The sequence below is a fragment of the Ananas comosus genome, linkage group 7 (assembly GCF_001540865.1).
Source record: "Ananas comosus cultivar F153 linkage group 7, ASM154086v1, whole genome shotgun sequence".
Lineage (NCBI taxonomy): Eukaryota > Viridiplantae > Streptophyta > Magnoliopsida > Poales > Bromeliaceae > Ananas > Ananas comosus.
The window spans coordinates 14,180,544-14,199,643 of NC_033627.1; the positions used below are offsets into that span (position 1 = coordinate 14,180,544).

The window sequence follows — 19,100 nt, forward strand, 5'->3', positions numbered from 1 at the left end:
TGTAAGCCACACTAACGAAATAAAGTAAGTTATCAGCAGCTGAGATATTGAGTCTTCAGCTGATAATTTGCTAGTGCGTCATTCAACCGAGTTGCATTCTCTCTATTTCTAAAAAAGGTTAGTGGTTATATATTTTCAACGCTTTCTCAACATCTTCCAACACGAAACTACTACTTTTTTCGGTGTGACATATGCAAGGATATATATATATATATCCTTCATGGAAAAAGAAACAATAGATCTTATCTTGCTTTACATGCATGGGAGATATTAAAAATCATGGTCATGTCACCTTCAAAGGATTAAAAGAAGGTAGGCCTAACATGTGCAGATATAGCTGATCATCATATATCCAATAATATTGCTTTAATTGGTAGTAATTCATGCATGATTATGAGTGGTCATCGGTCCATGTTTTAATTGCTGGACCCATGAAACTAATGACTAGCTAGTTCGACCAATGTGTGCGCTATGTATCGACGTGTGCCCAACCATGACCACACTTGTTTCAGGCTCAATTTTGAGTCGTGAAATTAAGCAAATGTTTGGTTGGAGCGCTCTCACTTTTTCTTTTGTGGCCCCAGCGCACGTGCGCGTGCATGTGTGTGAGCTACTACATGAATGCACCTCATAAGGCCAGGATCCTTGTAAGGTGATATGGTCCACCTTCAAAACATAATATTGGCTCATCCAGAGTGTAGTAAGTTGCACTTAATGAGAGAAAGAGAGAGAGAACCTCATATATATCAGGTGCTTAAATGCATGTTGAGCTGGTGATAGCAAAAACTCATCTCTCAATCATTGATGCTTGATTCATTGCTGATCCAATAAATCTTTTGAATATATGATGGAACGATCATGATTGATTTGATTTAATGTGATATTTATGATTCTATGACGCACGTGGAATCTTGCTGTTTGAGAATAAGTGCTCGATCGATCGCGTTGTCTTTAAAACAATTTTTCTATTCCAATGAGTGGCAATCGTGCACTATTTAACAAACAAAATTTACTATGGCAAGAAGTTAAAATAAACTTTTAGATTACTAGTTTTCCATAGCACATATATGCAGGTCCGCCAGAATTAATTCTCTCGGCATCGTTGACGGATAACATTCATGCACAACCATGATCTCAAAGCCTATCGACTTACACCGCGTTTTAGAATCAGTAAGCTCTTGCATTATTTGCTTGATTTGGTTTAGTGGATTTAAGAAATGTTTAAGTAAATCCTTCATTTATTGTAAAAAGAAAAATTTTGTAATCAACAATAGAGTCGGTTACTTACGATTTACGAACTAGCATGGTTCTTTGCAGAGTTCCAATGGACTCGGCACCGCAAACAAGCCACTTGCCGACTTTCTCCTACTCCGAGGAGTCGGCGAGCTTTCGACCTCGGCGCCGTCTTCGTTCATTCGTAAGCACCAAGAAAACAGATTGCGGCGGATGCATTGAGGAAATTATTGGCAGTGCCTGGTTTACCACGTCAGCCATAGACTGTACAGCATTTACTGTCAATCTCTATATACGTTTTAAACTTTCGCCCTTCATTAAATTTCATCATATCTTTTTTTTTTTATAACAATTATTTACTATATATATATAATTTGAGGATAAGTTATAATTTTAAATTTAATTGTATAGTCAAATTTTAATTTTTAATTTTTTATAGTTAAACTTAGAACTAAAAAGTTTTATCTAATTCCTCTTATTTTTTTTGCAGTCCACGGATGACGTGGTGAACTTCGTCCACGCAACAATTTTTCCCGGAGAAGTAAAGCGGTGCAAGAGAGAGAGAAGCAGAGAACGCTATAGAACGCCGTATAAAGGGCGTAGGGGATTGAACGAAACCGTAACCTTAAACCCTAGGGCAGAGGAGATCGAGATCGAGAGAGAGAGAGAGAGAGAGAGAGCAATGGCGACGGAGAGCTCGGCCATGGCGGTGATCAGGGCCTCGCGCCCCTTCTTTCGCAACTCCCACGACAAGGTCGCCTTCGCCGTCCACGCCTCCTTCCTCGCCGCCGGCTACTCCCTCGCCGCCGCCGGGAAGAGCGCCTTCACCGATCACCTCCCCTCCGGTTGGTATCAATTCCCTCCCCGATCCCATCTCTCTTTGAAACCCTCGGGTTCCGATCTAATTCCTCTTTGTTTGATTTGTTGTTTGTGTTGCATTGCAGGGGAGGAGGAGGTGGGAATCGATGGGTGGAACGAGCTTGAAGATCGCTACGCTTTTGTTTACTTTAAGAATGAGAAGGGGGTAAAAAAGCGAGTTCTGGTCAAGTGCTTGGCGATTGGAGATAAGCTCGCTGTAGATGTGCTGAACCTTGAAGGGGAGCAAAAGGAACCTCTTCATCTCCAAATCAAGTATGGATTCGTTTGTAAAAATTGAAACCTTTTCCTTTTTTTTGGGCAATTTGTGTGGTTATTGTTGATTCTGTGTTACTGTTCGTGGTTGCAGTGTGAAGGATTACTTGTCTGACGATGGTGTTGATCAACCGAGAAATTATGGGGATATGTACAAGGATCTTAAGGGCCTTGTTGAGAGCTTGAAGTCTAGTGTTTTGGATAAATTGGAGGATGGATATGAACGAAAATTGAATGCCAAAGTCGAGACCTCTTCATCTTCTCGCAGGTCTCTTCAACTTGAAATTTGGATCTCTGAGTTTAATATACTAGTTTTAATCATTAAATTCTTGTGCCATTTAACTTATTAGAAAAATTACTTTGAAAACTGATTTGAGAAATGCATAGAAGCCTCTTAGAGATATGTGTTAACGGTGTTAATTGCTTGGTGATTTAAGATTTGTGATGTGGTTGTTATGCAACAAGGTTTGTCTGTTTAAATGTTTTGTATGTACCAGCGATATCTGCTATGTGACATTGATATATTATTCGACAGGTAGACTGGTTTCTTTGTGCAACACCATTCTCCTTTCAACTGACAAATCATGTATAAACTATATAACCAATTGAGTGTAGTTCAGTATAATTGTGGGTTTGTAAAGGTTTATTAGTTACTTGGTGCTCTATCACAGATCATGCATTGGAGATTTGTGGAAGTACAATAAAAGCATAACAGTGTAGCATAATGCTTTGGCAGTATTGGGGTAGTTGGGTGTTGGAAGGAGCAACTTTGAAAGATTTAGGTTATAAATTTAGCACAGGAGAGAGATTAATTGATAATTAGGGAAGTTGAATAAGGGCCAAGTTTCTGTAGGTAATTAGTGGGCTTCGAGACAAGATGTTAGTAGGTGTAGAGGCATTTGAACTTGTGTCAAAGTGAATTTGGAAGAATATGTGATAATTCATGACATGAATGAACAATATCACAGGTTGATATGCTTTTAAGAAACATTTCACTTTCTCACGATACAACTTGATGCATGTGTATTGAGTAGGTCTCTGGTTGGTTGCCCCCCCTCCCTACTATACTGTGGTTGCATTCGTGTATGCTCGTATATCATGATTAATTGCTATTTTTTATGGCACAACACGACAATTTTGTGGCTTATTCTCTGTTTTCCAGTTATGAAGGGCCTGATATAGACTTAAACACTCCTGAATCGGTTGTGGGAGTTCCAGCTGAGGATCAGCGTCAACCACCAAAGTAGGTGCTTTGAGTCCTTTTCTGCTTTTTATTTGCAGTTGCATGGTATTCTAGTTCTATCCTTTATTTATTTTCTTTATATGATTGTAATAATAAACTTCCAAATCTGGATCAACCACAAATTTAAGGGCAAGTAAAGATAAAAAGGGAATGTATTTACTTGCAATAACAGTTGTTACTTGCAACAACAGTTGTTACTTGCAATAGCAGTTGCTAGACGGACTTCTCACTAAGTCATCATGAGTATTCGACTCACAGCCTAGGTCTACCGCTAAATCTATGGCACTAGAGGTAGTAAAAGGCTGTGCTCGAGGGGTTCAAATGTAAATACAACTGGCAAGGGTAGTGCTCAGTTTGGTCATCCTCTTAGTGTATGCATGTGTTTGTGAACAAGATGAAGAGAACTGATACGAAAAGAATTCATCAATTTGCTTGCTAACAACTTTTTACATGGACACATCTGATAAGAAAGATATCTAGGAGGGAAAGAAAAGGCCGGGAATGAGAGAAAAGACAAATAAGAATGTCTGATGTAGATTAGATTGACCTTGAGCAGGACCGTTAGCTGAGTTGGCAATTAAATGAGTTCTTAGTAATTTATTGTGTCGTTGATTATATATGGGTAATAATGTGATGTCTGCCGTAAGGGTTTCGGAATTACAAAAGAGAAATAAAAATGAATGTTGACACTTTTAGCTTGGTATTGCGTCTTAATTCTCAACCAGTCTGAATACACTTTATTTCCCTCTAGCTTTAATGTTGTTAATATTTTTAATGTGATTTCACTTTGTTTCAGCTAACATATAATAGAATTGAAACATTTTTTTAATTCATATTTGGTCATATTTTATCTTTGTATGTAGTATTGTATATCCTCCAGTTCCCCCATTTGACTACAATGACGCGATCCCTGGGGCTGGTGCTGGGTTTTATCCTAACAGGTTTGTTTTCGAGCCTCACCATATTTATGTCGTATAATTTACTATCCAATCTATGATCTCATATGATCATATTCATTCATTTCAGGGGTCCCGGAATCGGTGGAGACATGCTCGTAGGTAATTAACTTATTCTTCAGTTATACAATATCGGATTACTTCAATTAATTCTTAGAAATTTGCTTAATGCTCTTATCATTGCACAGGGCCAAATAATCCAATCTTTTTCCCTCCTGGTGGACGCCCTGATACTCTAGGTGGATTGCCGTGAGTAACATCTATTTATTTTTCTGTATCATCAAAATCTGCTTATCTTGTCCAAATCTACAGAATCATTTTGTATTAAAGGTACTAATACATGTAAATCTGATACAGTGGTGTACCTCCTGGTGCTCGGTTCGATCCCATTGGTCCTCCTGATGTTCCAGGCTTTGAGCCTGGTCGCTTTGTCAGGTACACTTCAATAGATATTTAAGCAACTAATAGATGAACCAAGTTTTGTGGCCACAAAGTATTCATTATCTGATGTTCGCCTATAAGATTAAAAAAACCATAGCATGCTTATTGTAGACATTGTTTATTTTCGCCTGTCTGGTTATCTTATAAATTGCTTCTTATTTTAATATGTTGGTGCGGTAAATTTCTGTTTCTGATAAGCCTCTGCTGTAAATTCTATGCAGGCGTCAGCGGAGGCCCGGCGGCGGTACTCATCCAGATCTTGAATTCTTCCAACAAGGCCCTGACTTCATATAGAGTGTTGCCTCAGTTGCGCGGCAATTTTGCGTTTTCACCATGGTTTTGATGCATGCATATGTTTGCCGCATATATAGCTGACAGACATATACCTGACAGACAGTGCAATAAGTTTCCTTTCTGTTGCATCTAAATATATGACAAAAAAGATGTTCTATGGTGTTATACTCCTGTGAATGTGGTGCACTGTGTCCTTTCATTACCATGTTCTGCTTTTAGTAGCATCATGAACTCTTCTGAGTTCCTTGAGCCAATTAGGGTGATCTCTCTTCTTAGATCCACTTTTGCTTGTGGGACGTCATCATCATTAATGAATTTTTAGAGCCTTAAAAGACAGTTTTATTTTAGTGCTTCTGATGTGTTTTATATGGAGAGAACCTGTTGGTGAGATATATTTGATATATTGCTTCTTTCCTATTGTAGTATTTGCGAAGTACTTTTTCTAACAACACTGCACTGTAAATCAGGCTGGAACATAAAAGTAAAATAAAATTAGCAAGCCAAAAGGCTGGAACATAAAAAAAAAAAAAAAAAAAAAAAAAAAAAAAAAAAAAAAAAAAAAAAAAAAAAAAAAAAAAAAAAAAAAAAAAAAAAAAAAAAAAAAAAAAAAAAAAAAAAAAAAAAAAAAAAAAAAAAAAAAAAAAAAAAAAAAAAAAAAAAAAAAAAAAAAAAAAAAAAAAAAAAAAAAAAAAAAAAAAAAAAAAAAAAAAAAAAAAAAAAAAAAAAAAAAAAAAAAAAAAAAAAAAAAAAAAAAAAAAAAAAAAAAAAAAAAAAAAAAAAAAAAAAAAAAAAAAAAAAAAAAAAAAAAAAAAAAAAAAAAAAAAAAAAAAAAAAAAAAAAAAAAAAAAAAAAAAAAAAAAAAAAAAAAAAAAAAAAAAAAAAAAAAAAAAAAAAAAAAAAAAAAAAAAAAAAAAAAAAAAAAAAAAAAAAAAAAAAAAAAAAAAAAAAAAAAAAAAAAAAAAAAACATAAATTCCTGAAACTTTGACTCCATAGGTTAAAACATATAATCAAATTAACGTGGGATGGATCTGCTTAGTTAGATTTGACCTTGGCGTACAAGCACAATTCCTACAATGATTCGGTTTCCACTTTTATTTGTTTTAATTATAATGAATGTACATGAGTCGTATTTGAATAGGTAAATGCATGTGTGGTGCTTAATAATTATCGGCTACGTAAATATATCGTTTACAATGTCTACATAGATAATATATGCACCGAATAATCTGCTGCAAATCCTATTCAAGCACAAAATTTGATCTTTCGAGAAGTAGTTATACCGATCTGTCCCTAACGTAAATGGCAAAGGACTTAGTGATCGGTATCCGAGATTCATTGTTTTTGTTGTTTTTTGTTTTGTTACTTATGGATTTAATGCAACAAAAAAAAAAAAAGTTTTCCTTAACTTCAGTTAAAAAGATAAACAGATGGAGCCATGGAACACAACATCCAACAAATATATATAATCCATTAATTTAAAACAATCTCTAGTAGTACGTACATTAATAATAATATGGACATTCCAAAAAACAGCATTAATTTCTATTACTAGTACCTGTCACGAATAGAACAATCCAAAAACAGCTCATGTAATCTCACATCCACCAAACACTATTAGATACACAGATGGCAAGCTTGAAAGGGGCCAAGAAGCTATACATCAATACAAACATTCAACTCAAAACTTGATTTTCTTACTCACACACTAATGACGCATTATTTGGATCCGCTTCTGTTTCTGCTTTTAAAAAGCGTTTACGCCTCCGATAGACGATTTCACAGAGAGGACAATCTGAATCTTCTACTCCAGTTTTAAATACAGAAACCCCAAACCAGTACTTCCGACTTCCGACTTTACTGCATTATTTGAAGCACTTATCATATCAGAAAAATTATCACAGCCTACAGCACAACCAAACAGACCCTCTACAAACAACATCACACTATTTTCCATATTATACGCAACGAGAAAGTTACTGCCATGAATGGAAGATGATGGATGGGTGGAGAGGAAAGTTTCTAATAGACAATCAATTCCACATTCCCATTTACGACACTCCAGTTATAGATGCAGCCAAAAGAAAGAAGAGACAAAAAGGGAAGAGGGGAATAATGCAGAACTTCTCCTTGCAGAATATTCCTCTTCTTATTATCTCTGCTCCTGGAACCCTCCTCCCTTTCTGCCGAGAAGCCCTGCAGTATCAAACAATACCATATATATGCAGTGAGCAGTGTATTATATGTAGATGGGAACAGCTTGTGAGGAAAGATGAGGACAGAATCCATCATTAAAGCAAAGAAAAGGACATTCTAACTATCAGAACTGCAGAAAATGGTGGTCTTAATCAATTAAAGAAAGAGTTTCACACTGAAAGGCATAGTATAAATGTGAACAGAAAAAGATGAATTTTTGAGACAATATTAAGTGAACAAACAAATCCAAGAAAAAATTTAATCACAAATAAAGGCTTGAAGATAAAAACCTTCTGGTTCAAAATAATATTGCTGCATCAGAGGAATTGTCAAAAATTTTAGTTTAGAGGACTAGTAAATCAAATCAAATAATAGGTAAGAGTAAAATTGTCAAAGTAAACAAGTCGGTGGGGTGACTTAAGGAAATGAACAGTTGATGAAATTTTCAACACATGCAGAGACTTTTTGTTTTTGGTTTTTGTTTTGAGTACAACACATCCATAGAGTTGAAAAATGTGATTGCAAAGAACAAAAAGGAAGGCCCTTTATTTATTTATTTATTTATTTTTTAAGAACAAGCAAACATGGAAGAGAGAATAGCAGTGTGATAACTCGGAGTATGCATAACAAGTGTGTTTGGATCAATAAATACTATACTATGAGAGCTGAATACGAAACAGTTGCCCTGATTTCGACTAAAAATATCTTAGTTTCTACTACTTCATAAAAGCATGCATGTCATTAAAATTAGTTAACAGCAACTAAGCATAATTCAAACATAACTCACTCACAATAATTAGCATAGTTTACAAGTATAAAAAATTCAATTATAGCAATAATAAGGAGAGAATACATATGCCTGCAAGTAAGTAAAGATAGATGATAACCATCATGTCAAAGGAAATTAAAAAAAAAAAATCCTTTTTTTTGAAGGAAAAAAAAGGACCAATCTATCAATTTCAAATTAGAAAAAAAGAGAGGAAAAAAAAACTTTCACCACCGGTGGGGCAATTAAGCAAACACTTAAACACCCACTTCAAACTAGAAACTGAAACAACAAAAATTAACGCAATAAACTCAACGAAGACCATAAACCACTAATCAAAATTGGGTCTTTTTAAGTTTGCTCACCATCGGGGCGACAGTCGGGGGGGTCGTCGAAGAGGGAGCGGGAGAGGCGCTTGTGGGCGAGGCCGATGTCGAAGAGGATGACACCGGAGGTGGGGTCGGAGACGAGGATCCCCTTAACGGGTAGCCACACGAAGAGCTCCTCCTGCGCGAGCCCCTCCACGCCGCGGAGCGCCCCGAAGCTGAGGTTGCCGCGTATGGAGCGGTTGAAGAAGGCGACGGCGTCGTCGTAGTACTTGGCGTAGCAGGGCCGGTTCAGCTCCACCGTGAGCACGCCCGACGAGCGGTTCAGGGAGAAGGTCTCGACCCCTCTGGGCAGGAGCCCCCCCGGGAGCCCGTGCTCGCGGAGGAGCTCGTGCACGCTGCTATTGCCGCCGCCCATGGCGGCGGCGGACGTGGCGGCGACGAGGAGGAGGACGAGGAGGAGGAAGAGCGGTGGGAGAGGTGAGAGGGAGGGGAAAGGCGAGAGCTTTAGCTTTCCCATGGAGCGGAGATCGAGAGAGAGAGAGATACGGAGAGGTTTTTAGGGTTTTAGAAGGGTTTGGAGAAGGAGAGAGAGAGAGAGAGAATATGTGAGTGGGGAAAGGGAATGGAAATGGAAAGTGGGTGTTGAATTATAACGAAGAACCACACTAATGGAGTGGGAATTGTTAAGAGTGAAATGACTAAACTACCCCTTTCTTCAAATTAGGTAATTAAGAAAATGTTTATAATAATAATCTTTCAATAAAGGCTAGATAAAACAAAAGTGTCTCAAATTTGATATCTAACAAATTAATAATAGTAAATAAGTGCACTAAAATTATTATTATTATTATTTTCTTATCTTAAATTCAGATCGAAAAATATTTTCCAATACTTAGCATTTAAATATATATATATAATTAAAAGCTTTACGAATACTCATTAAATGCAATTAATTTTGTAAGCACAAAATAGTTCTCTAACTAACGAGTACTAAAATAATTTTGCTTGCAGTAATTTATTACACGCCGTTAACGAATTGTGCCTAAATTTTACATTAAAGTTTTTACAGTGCTTAATAAACTAGAAATATACATCTAAAACCTTTAAGCATCGTATTTTTTTATCAATGTTTTCAACCAAGATCTTGGCAACATTCACCGCCTTTCTTTACCCAACATTTTCAAATATTATATTTTATCCGTCGTTTATTTTTGTATATTTAATTAATATATTTTATGTAATTTTTGTAATTATAAATTTATTAAAATAAGTATTATTAACCGATTCAAACCAAACAAATTAGAAAATTAGATAGTAAAATTAAAATTTTAAAAGATAAACCCTATACGTTTTTTATCTATTAAAAAGTCTAAATTACAGAAAATCTCCATATAAATACTCACTTTTGTACTTTTTTCTTTTTAATTTTTAAAAAATCTGTATTTTACCTTCTCAATATTTCAAATTGTGCATTTAACTTCTTTCCGTCAGGATTTTATCACTATTATGGAAGGAAGAAGTAAAGGTAATTTAATTAGTTTACCCTTTTTATTAATACCGTACTTTTTCGAAAATATTTCTAAAGTTTTAAAAAGATAAAATATAAATTTTTAAAAGTAAGAAAGAAAAAAATAGATTTTTTTTTTTTGTAATTTAGTTTTTTTAAAAATGATATAAGGTTCTCCTCAAGGCGCGCATTAAATTGGATTTAATAATAAACAGGGGTGATTTAGACATTTTCGTCCGAGTGTGGAAGAGGATGGATATATATAAATATAAAATAAATATAATGAAGCCTTCGGTTTCGGCCGTTTGCGGGCGTTTCGATGCGGAATGAAAACGGGTCGGAGGTGGGAATCTTTCGGGCATGGGAAGAGTCCAAATGGCATCGCCAGACTGGGAACGCAATGCGAGAGGATTTTGATTGGGTAGGAAACCTGAAATAACTCCAAAACTCAGGTGTTTCACACTTCACCACCCCACCCCACCCCACCCCTTAATCTCTCTCTCTCTCTCTCTCTCTCTCTCTCTCTCTCTGCATTGTCTATGGAATCTTTTATTAGTGGCTACATGAAACATGAAACATGAAACAATCAGTAGCAGAGCAGTTCAGTTCAGTTCAGTGAGCGTTATCCGAGTTTTCATTTTGAAGATGGGTACTCGGTATCCACTTCTGCGTTTTACAAATAGGACTCGGGCTTTTCGCTTAGTGGATATTCGAATAAGGGGTTGATTGTATACAGGTTTCTGCAAATATAGTGAATAGTAAATATATTCTCATGAAGTTCAACTTTATATGTTGTTTTTATAAAAATTTTAATATTTTCAAATATATCTCTACCGTTAGGATTCGTTAGAAAAAATTAGTTAACTTAATAAGGTGAATTAATTTTTTTACCCATCTTCAATTAATTGCAAAAAAGTTGTTTTACTTATAAAATAAACAGTACTTTAATAGTAACAAACCAAAGGAATATATTTTAAAATATTAGAACTTTTATATAGACAACATATAAAAATTAAACTTTGTAGGAATATATTTATAATTTACTATATTTGTAACGACCTGTATAAAATTAACCTTTAGAAAAATATCCATATTTGAGAGGGTTCGCCGTAGGGAAGTCTACAGACAAGCTCAAAAAATTGAAAAGTAACGACGCTTGTTTAGTCCTTTTCTATTTCTTCTTCCCATAAGAGTCATTCTCGTAAAAAATATAATATGCCTGTACATTTCAAAAAGGATGTAAATTTTACACTTTCACTCAATGACCTATATTGGACCCTTGTCCTTGTCAATTTTTTTATATATATATTCTAAAAATTCAAAGAGTTTTTTAAATCCTAGGATGAGGAGTGTAAGTTTTATATATATTTTTTTTAATGCACAAATAGCATTTTCTAACAAATAGGATAAATAGAATTGGCTACAGTATACTTTTGGTCTTCAAACTATGATGTGTGACATTTTGTTTCTTAAACTTTAATTTATTATAATTTCTGACTCATATTTTTTTACATTATTGTAATTAAGTACTACAACATAACTTTATTGGCTGAATTATAATATATTGCTGATATAAGAGTAATGTAGTATCTTAATTATTTTGACTTATCAACCGTAATGTTGTTATATTACTACCACATTAATGACATATTACTATTTCAACCATCTAAAAAATTTGAGCTAAAAAATACAAACAAATTATAATTTGAAGACTAAAGTGTCACTTGCCTCATAGTTTGAGGGCCAATTGAGTGCAAGCTCAAACATGAAAACTCCCACTTAGTGTTTAATAAACTTTTGCATTTGTGCATCTACTATATATGTTAATCTTTGCTGTCTAATAAATTTTATTAATAACTAAATGAATACAAATTTAGTGTTCGGGCGAGCAAGAAATGTGGAGGCTAACTTCATAAATATCACATAAAATCTTTCGAAATATATATATATATATATAGAGTGAGGCTACTATGCTATCGGAAGCACGGAGCCTTCCGTGCTTCCAGCTCGTTTTCGATGTTGCGACTTTCGAATCGTCGATCGGCTCCGTTAAACTTGATCTAGAGTATTTGAAGTACCTAGAAAATAAATTTTATGATTTTACGATATCATTTGCCTAGTGAACGAAGGGGCTCAAAATTAACGGCTGAAAATAAAAATCTTACAAAATATAATAATATGACATTAAAATTTAAAATCAAAGATATTGATCTTGTTTTATATAGTATAAAGAATTTTCTATCAAAATTTCACGTGATTTGAATATTTCTACACCGTTAAACTTGCAAACGGCTCACTACGGCCATTGAAATTTGTTGATTTTGAGCCCATTCGATCACTAGGCAAATGATATCGAAAAATGATAAAATTTATTTTCTAGGTACTCCAAATACTCTAAATCAAGTTTAACGGAACCGATCGACAATTCGAAAGTCGCAACATCGAAAACGAGCTGGAAGCACGGAAGGCTCCGTGCTTCCGATAGCATAGTAGCCTTACTCTATATATATATATATATATATATATATATATATAGAGTTGAGCTAGAATACTCTCGATAGTAAACGGGGCGTTTTACTATCAAGTTGTTCTCGATGATAGAGCTTCCAAATTGACGATCGGCTCCGTTGAACATGATCTATACCACTTGAAGTGTTTAGAAATCAAATTTCAAATCTTTTCGACATCATTTGCCTAATGATCAAAGGGTTTCAAAATTTGTAATTTTAATGGTGGATAAGAGACGTTTTCTCGTTTAACGGTGTAAAGATATCCAAATCAATTGAATTTTTGTTAGAAAATTCTTTAAACCATTTAAAACAAGATCTATACTCTTGATCTTGATTACAAGACTCCTATCATCATTTTTTAAAGAATATTCATTTTCAAACCATTCATTTTTTGTTCACTAGATGGATAAAAGAACAATATCGAAAGTGCGTGAAATTTTATTTCTAGGTAGTTTAAATGGTTTAGATTATATTTAACGGAGCCGATCGTCAAGTTGGAAGCTCTATCATCGAGAACAACTCGATAGTAAAACGCCCCGTTTACTATCGAGAGTATTCTAGCTCAACTCTATATATATATATATATATATATTTATATATATATATGAGAAAAGATAGCACGCTATCTGCTTTATTCATAGAATGCATGTAATCTTTTGAAATATTACAAAAGATTATAGTTGGCCAGCTTTAGTTTGTATTTGACTCTAATAAGATAATTTTATTTAAGTAATATTTTCTTATCTAGACGTATATATATGGGTCCTAGCATTTGCTTCTTTCTATGTCCCTATTAATTAGTTTACTCTATTCTTGTACAACTATAATGTAATGTTCACACAACTAGCAAAACCTAGGAGCACATGATCCAAATAATGAAATGTGCTTTTCCGTAGAGGTTTAGGAGTTGCTTACAAGAGAAAGCAAAAGCACTTTGAGCAACAATACATGGAGAAAAGCCATTATAAATTGTTAATTATTATTATTATCATTATTATTCACTATGGTTCACATCTCCATGCAATTAGCTACTAAAGGGCCGTAGAGGGAGTCACTTTTTATGTACCACATTTCGTTTTAAAATTATCACAACAATAGCTTTTATTTATTTAATTTTTTTTTTGTGTGGACTCAACCTCCCATGTTGATACTCTTTTGATATCAATGATTGAATAATTAATTAATTTCTTTCTTTAATCCCTCTGTCGATACCAACAAGTTCGAGGATTAAATTTGTAAAATTACGCGCAAAAGGGTGTGATCGATCCCTGATCTCCGAGTGCGAACATTATCTTATTGACTATGCAAAGATATTAAGCTGGATTCGGCGCCGAAACATCTCAAATTGCCGGCTATCGCTAGAGTCGGTGGCGCAACACATCCTTCGCCGAATTCAACAAAACCATTCAATATACCGTATTCGCAACTGTATGTACGTTCGAAATCCTCGGCGACGAAACACTCGACTTTCTCTGCGTTCACAAGAAATTCGGCGGCGAAACATCCGACGTCGCCGATTTATATTCTAAAGCGCCATTTTCTCCCCTACAAAAGCAACAAAACCCTAATAAATCCCTCGTCTCCTCTTCCCCGAACCCGCTCTCCTCCCTCGACGGCCGCTCCGCCGCACGTGGCGGCGCCGCCGCGTGCTCCGTCTCCTCCTCCGCCGCCCTCTGCGTCTTCTCGAGCAACGGGAAGAGTCCACCTCGAATATCACTTCATCTCATCTCATTCTCGCATCTGTATGTTTCCATTAGTTTACATTGCTTCCGATCTGGTTTTAGTAGCCAAATTTTTGATTTATATGGGTTGTTGTGTTCCTGTGTGGTGATAATCTCGCTCTGATTTGGGATTTGCGTGGATCAATAGGCAATGATTTGTTATGTTGGGGAAATTTATAATGTGAACATAAAAAGATAAATAGAGGAAAAGTTGCAACATGGGTTAGTAAAGTGGTGGTTGTTGTTGTTGTTTTTTGTTTTTTAATTTTGTTTGAGTGCATCGTTGAACACAGGATTATATGTCAATAGCTCCAAAAACAAACCAAAATTTGGAGGAATACTATTTATTTGCGCAAAATTCAAAGCTTTTTTTTGAACTGAACAAACTGGTCTTTTGAGATTTCTCTTTAGGTGTTGGAAATTTGTAAATATACAAGAAATGACAAAACAAACAAAAATGTTATTGAAATAAAAATCTTTGTATACACCATTTACCACTTGTAACCTCCACTTAACCTGTTTAATATTCCATGTGTGGTATGCTCTTGCCGACATTGTCATGCCGACATTGTCGAGTATATAGAATGTATAAAAATTTATGCATGGAATAATATCTATATCCTTTACTGGTAGCATATTTGATGTTGGTGATACATCTTTTTTTCCCCCCAAATTGCTGTGGCTTATACATATAATCTTAAACTTGTTTCAGTATTGACCGGCCTAGTTGAGTTTCCATTCGAGCAGTTTTGGAAGTTTCAGCTTAAAAAGTAACAAACAGAACTAGAATGAAATGTACAAACTTGAGCTCACTAAATCCGTAATGTTTGCAACATTTTTATATAATGAGGTGCTTATTTAAGCTACTTTTATGTAAGCGTTAGCTGATATTAAGTAGTGTTCCTACAAAAAATGCAAAAAGGTGGTGAATGAGATTATGATATGAAACAGTTTTTGGTCGATTTCATTCCGCCTATGAAATCATCAAACCGGAGGATTTAGAAGTGAAATAGGAAAGGTGAAAGCCTGATTTTTCTAGATGGACAAATTGAATTGATGTTCTTCAAAGTGTTCTGTTGTTATATCTATTGGTGAGGATGGATCTTTTAGATTATTAAAGTGATGGATATAGGTCAAAGGGCTAAAAATCATTTGAAATGGTTATTTGTTTGTTAGATAACTCAATAAAGCATCATTGAAAAATGTTTGTCATAATGAAGGTTCTATTAGACCTTATTAAGATGGTACTGAATTCACCCCAGAGGATAATTCTTTTAAATAAGATATCTTGGAAATACATGACCTTGTGCCGTAGTAATTGGTTTGATCACAACTTGACGGTTTCTTGAGAAGTGAAAAATGGCTTTATTGAAAATTATCAGAAGATTTAAAGGGAAGAGGATGCCAACATAATATTATAATTGTCAGCTGTTTATAAACGATAATTATCTTGTTAATGTGAATTATCAGATGTTTCTTATTGATGAGGCAGATTATTTTAATTATCCTTGGGAGTTGTAGTGTCCCTTAATTATCACTAGATATCCATTAACTTCCTAAAACAGGAAAGTATTACTGATTCTGTTCTTGAATCATCTGGATAGAAGGATAACCTAAGGATTGAAAAGATATGTTGGCAAGATTTATCCCCAAGCCAAACTAGCGCTATGTGAGCACGGAACGCCAAAGTTAATTAACTAATCATAAAAGTACTATGCTTTCTGTCATTTAGTTCTTAACGCCATAATGTATACACGTAAATGAACATGTTGTTTATTTCCTTGCTACACATAATGTTGCACTTTTGATTTGTATTCACAGTTTATGGGAATAATGGAAAGTACCAGAACAAAGATTTAATTAGTGATAGACGCCAAATCCGATGAAATGTGTCGTAATAGTGCATGGCGTGTATTCATCGAAACAATGTTCTTTATCAATTTTTGATGTACTGGGTGGTAATTTATATTACTTTTTCCCACTGACTTATGTTTTCGTAATAATACGATATTACTTGTTCTCGAGTTATGTAAATGTCTTTTAGAATATCTTTATGGTTATGTTGGTTTTGTTTTCTCTTGATTTTTGAACATCTATCAGGCACAGGGCAATCGAGTTCTGATTTATAAGCCCTGTACCTCTTTGAAAAATTCTTACATTTTTTCCTCTTAATAATTACTTACTTGTTGTCTGGTAAGTGCATTTTGTGACTCTAATAAATCTTAAACATTGTCATTGGAGTTACAGTGACAAGTCATTTCCTTTTGTCCAACTCAGTTGAGATCACTTTCTTGGAGCCTGCCTTTGTCTACATTAGATTGGTTTAACTTCACCATACAGATACAGGACAATAGAGAGATCTCAATTTTGGGCCTGTTTGGCGCAACTGTGTGATGGGCTAGCTGACTGTGCAGCCCACATTAAGGCAAGAGTCCCATTTTGGAGCTTCAATGTTAAGGCGATAATTCGCATTGGCGCACCCCGGCGCGACAGCGGTGCACATCGCAATTGCCGCGTTGGGCTGCATGTTTAGAGCACAACCAAACGGTCCCTTAGTTTAGTCTAGTATTTGATAGTTATTAGCTATCTTATGCTTTTCTAAATAGTTCTATTCAAATAACACTCGTATTTCGTCCCTTGAGTCACAATCTTCTGAGTTTGTATAAGAATACATTATATGGGTAGTCCTAAATTACGTCGGAATTGGTTTTGGTCCCCTCGCTTCTCTTTCCTCTTTGAATCGCTTTATTAACCCTCTGGAGTTGAAAAAACAATATGAAATCGCGATTTCAAGACATAAGTGAAGGAATTAATAAAGTGAGCACTAAAATGCTTCCTTTATAAGAAAGTTTTGGATCCTTTTTAAGCGAAGGTTCATATAATAAAGTGTTCTTAAATGACAAGTACAAGAACAAAGCAATGAAATCATGGTTGTATGGGGACTAATTAACATCCATATTAGGACTACAATACATTGCATCTCACATCAAGGACATTGTGACATGAAATGAAACGCCTCTTGGGGGAGCCCTAGCTAGGAGTAGGCATGTGTGTGGGGAAATTTGGCCAAAATTTATGGATGAGTTAACCTAACACTCCTTTTAGGGCCAACATAAAAAGGTCATGTAAGTCTACAAGCAAAGGAGGTGGCAACTTGGGCCTTGGTGACAGCTGTTGTTGGTGCAATTATTATGAGCCTAACACCAAACCACCTAACATCATTACAAGAGTTTGGCATTTCAGGTTTTAGGGCAAACTTAGTTTCCCTTTTTCTTTTTTGTCAATGAAATGATCATGCATGGATATATAGATGTGTTTGTGCATTATGGTAGTGAGGTAGATTTCTCCAAGAGATCTTGCCTTTTTATTTTAAGTCCTTTCTTTTAATGCCTTTAGCGCGATACCGCTGAAGGAGATACAAGTGAGGTTCTTTTTTCATATAGCTTTACTTAAACTGCACTTTTACTCAGTTGTGTTCCGCAGCTCAGGTTCAGAGTTCTAGTCTCGTTAATGTTTTTCTCATTTGCAAATGAATATGTACGTAACACTACTACTATCATTATCATCATCATCATCACAAGTCACAACACGTATGACATTATAATCTCCATAATTTTTTTTTTTTGTTTTTGCCATCTCCGCACGTGTGCCGCGGGCAAGTGCGGGGGGTCCAGCGACCGCACCTGCTCGACCGTGGGCACGTGCGGGGTGGGGCCCATCCTCCCTCCCAACGAAAACACCCGACATGGAGGGGGGTGGGGGACACGGGGCCGGGTATATTCTCCCCGGCCACGTCGGCTCGCACGTGTCGCGAGGGGTGGGCTCGGTCGAAACGCGACACACAAACACCCCCCACGTGGGTCACGTGAACGTTTGACCCCCGGCCGGCCTAAACCCCCCCTCTCCACCCCAAATACCGCATTACAAACCGGAATCACATAAATAAAATAAAATAAAATAAAAATATTATTTTATTAAATTAAATAAAAACAAAATAAATTTACATTTTCTCTTTGTTTTTTTTTTCAAAGAAAATCCATTATATTATGTTATTATTATTATTATTATTACTATTATTATTATATACAATTCTCGTGATGGAGGAGGATAAGGCACCCTTCTGTAAAGGGAGGAGCCCACTCGCCTAGCCATTGAAATACATTAAATATCTTTGTACCCTTTTTTCTTTTTTTTTTTTTTAACTAGTAAGGACTTTAATAAGGAAAAATGTAATAATATTTTGTGACAGAAATATTTAATCGGGTGTTGCTATTTTTATATAAAATAATTACGATAGAGAGGTTTTTTTTTTTTTTTCTTCTGTACTTAGGATATACAATTAACATGGTTAAATAGATAACTTAGATATTTCCTTTGGAGTTGGACCTAATTTGATAAGATCAAAAGTTGGCTATGGTCATTGTAGGTACACTGACGAGTAAACAATGAATTAATTATTGTGGTTTGTTTGTCGCCAGCTTTTGATGCACTCATGACGTGGTCAAAATTCATAATAAAATAAAATAGTAACTGATCAACACACAAACACACACATAGTAGAGTAATATTTAAAGAGTTGCATTACTTGCACAATGTGCTACTGGTGTTCGTAAATCATCCACTTATGCCCTCTCATTTTTGCTTGTTTTTTGTTTCACACAATAAGATCATTTGCTGTAAATGATGTGCCTTCCCATAAGGCTAAATAGAACTATCTTTTATTATTCCCACAGAAAAGATTGATCTAGCTAGCACCTTTACAAATTGTGTATATA

At 35.1% G+C, this 19,100-nt stretch overlaps 2 protein-coding genes across 2 annotated transcripts; one reads left to right on the forward strand and one right to left on the reverse strand.

Annotated features, from left to right (window-relative positions):
- LOC109713500 (probable proteasome inhibitor) lies at positions 1,120-5,645 on the forward strand. Its single transcript, XM_020237616.1, has 10 exons — positions 1,120-1,170; positions 1,724-2,078; positions 2,178-2,364; positions 2,459-2,632; positions 3,527-3,607; positions 4,471-4,548; positions 4,634-4,665; positions 4,752-4,812; positions 4,921-4,998; positions 5,226-5,645. Exons 1-10 carry the CDS (start codon positions 1,129-1,131, stop codon positions 5,296-5,298), a joined length of 1,161 nt encoding a protein of 386 aa, XP_020093205.1. The 5' UTR covers positions 1,120-1,128; the 3' UTR covers positions 5,299-5,645.
- On the reverse strand, positions 6,748-9,221 carry LOC109713473. Its single transcript, XM_020237574.1, has 2 exons — positions 8,624-9,221; positions 6,748-7,492 (listed from the first exon to the last, which is right to left on the reverse strand). Exons 1-2 carry the CDS (start codon positions 9,102-9,104, stop codon positions 7,449-7,451), a joined length of 525 nt encoding a protein of 174 aa, XP_020093163.1. The 5' UTR covers positions 9,105-9,221; the 3' UTR covers positions 6,748-7,448.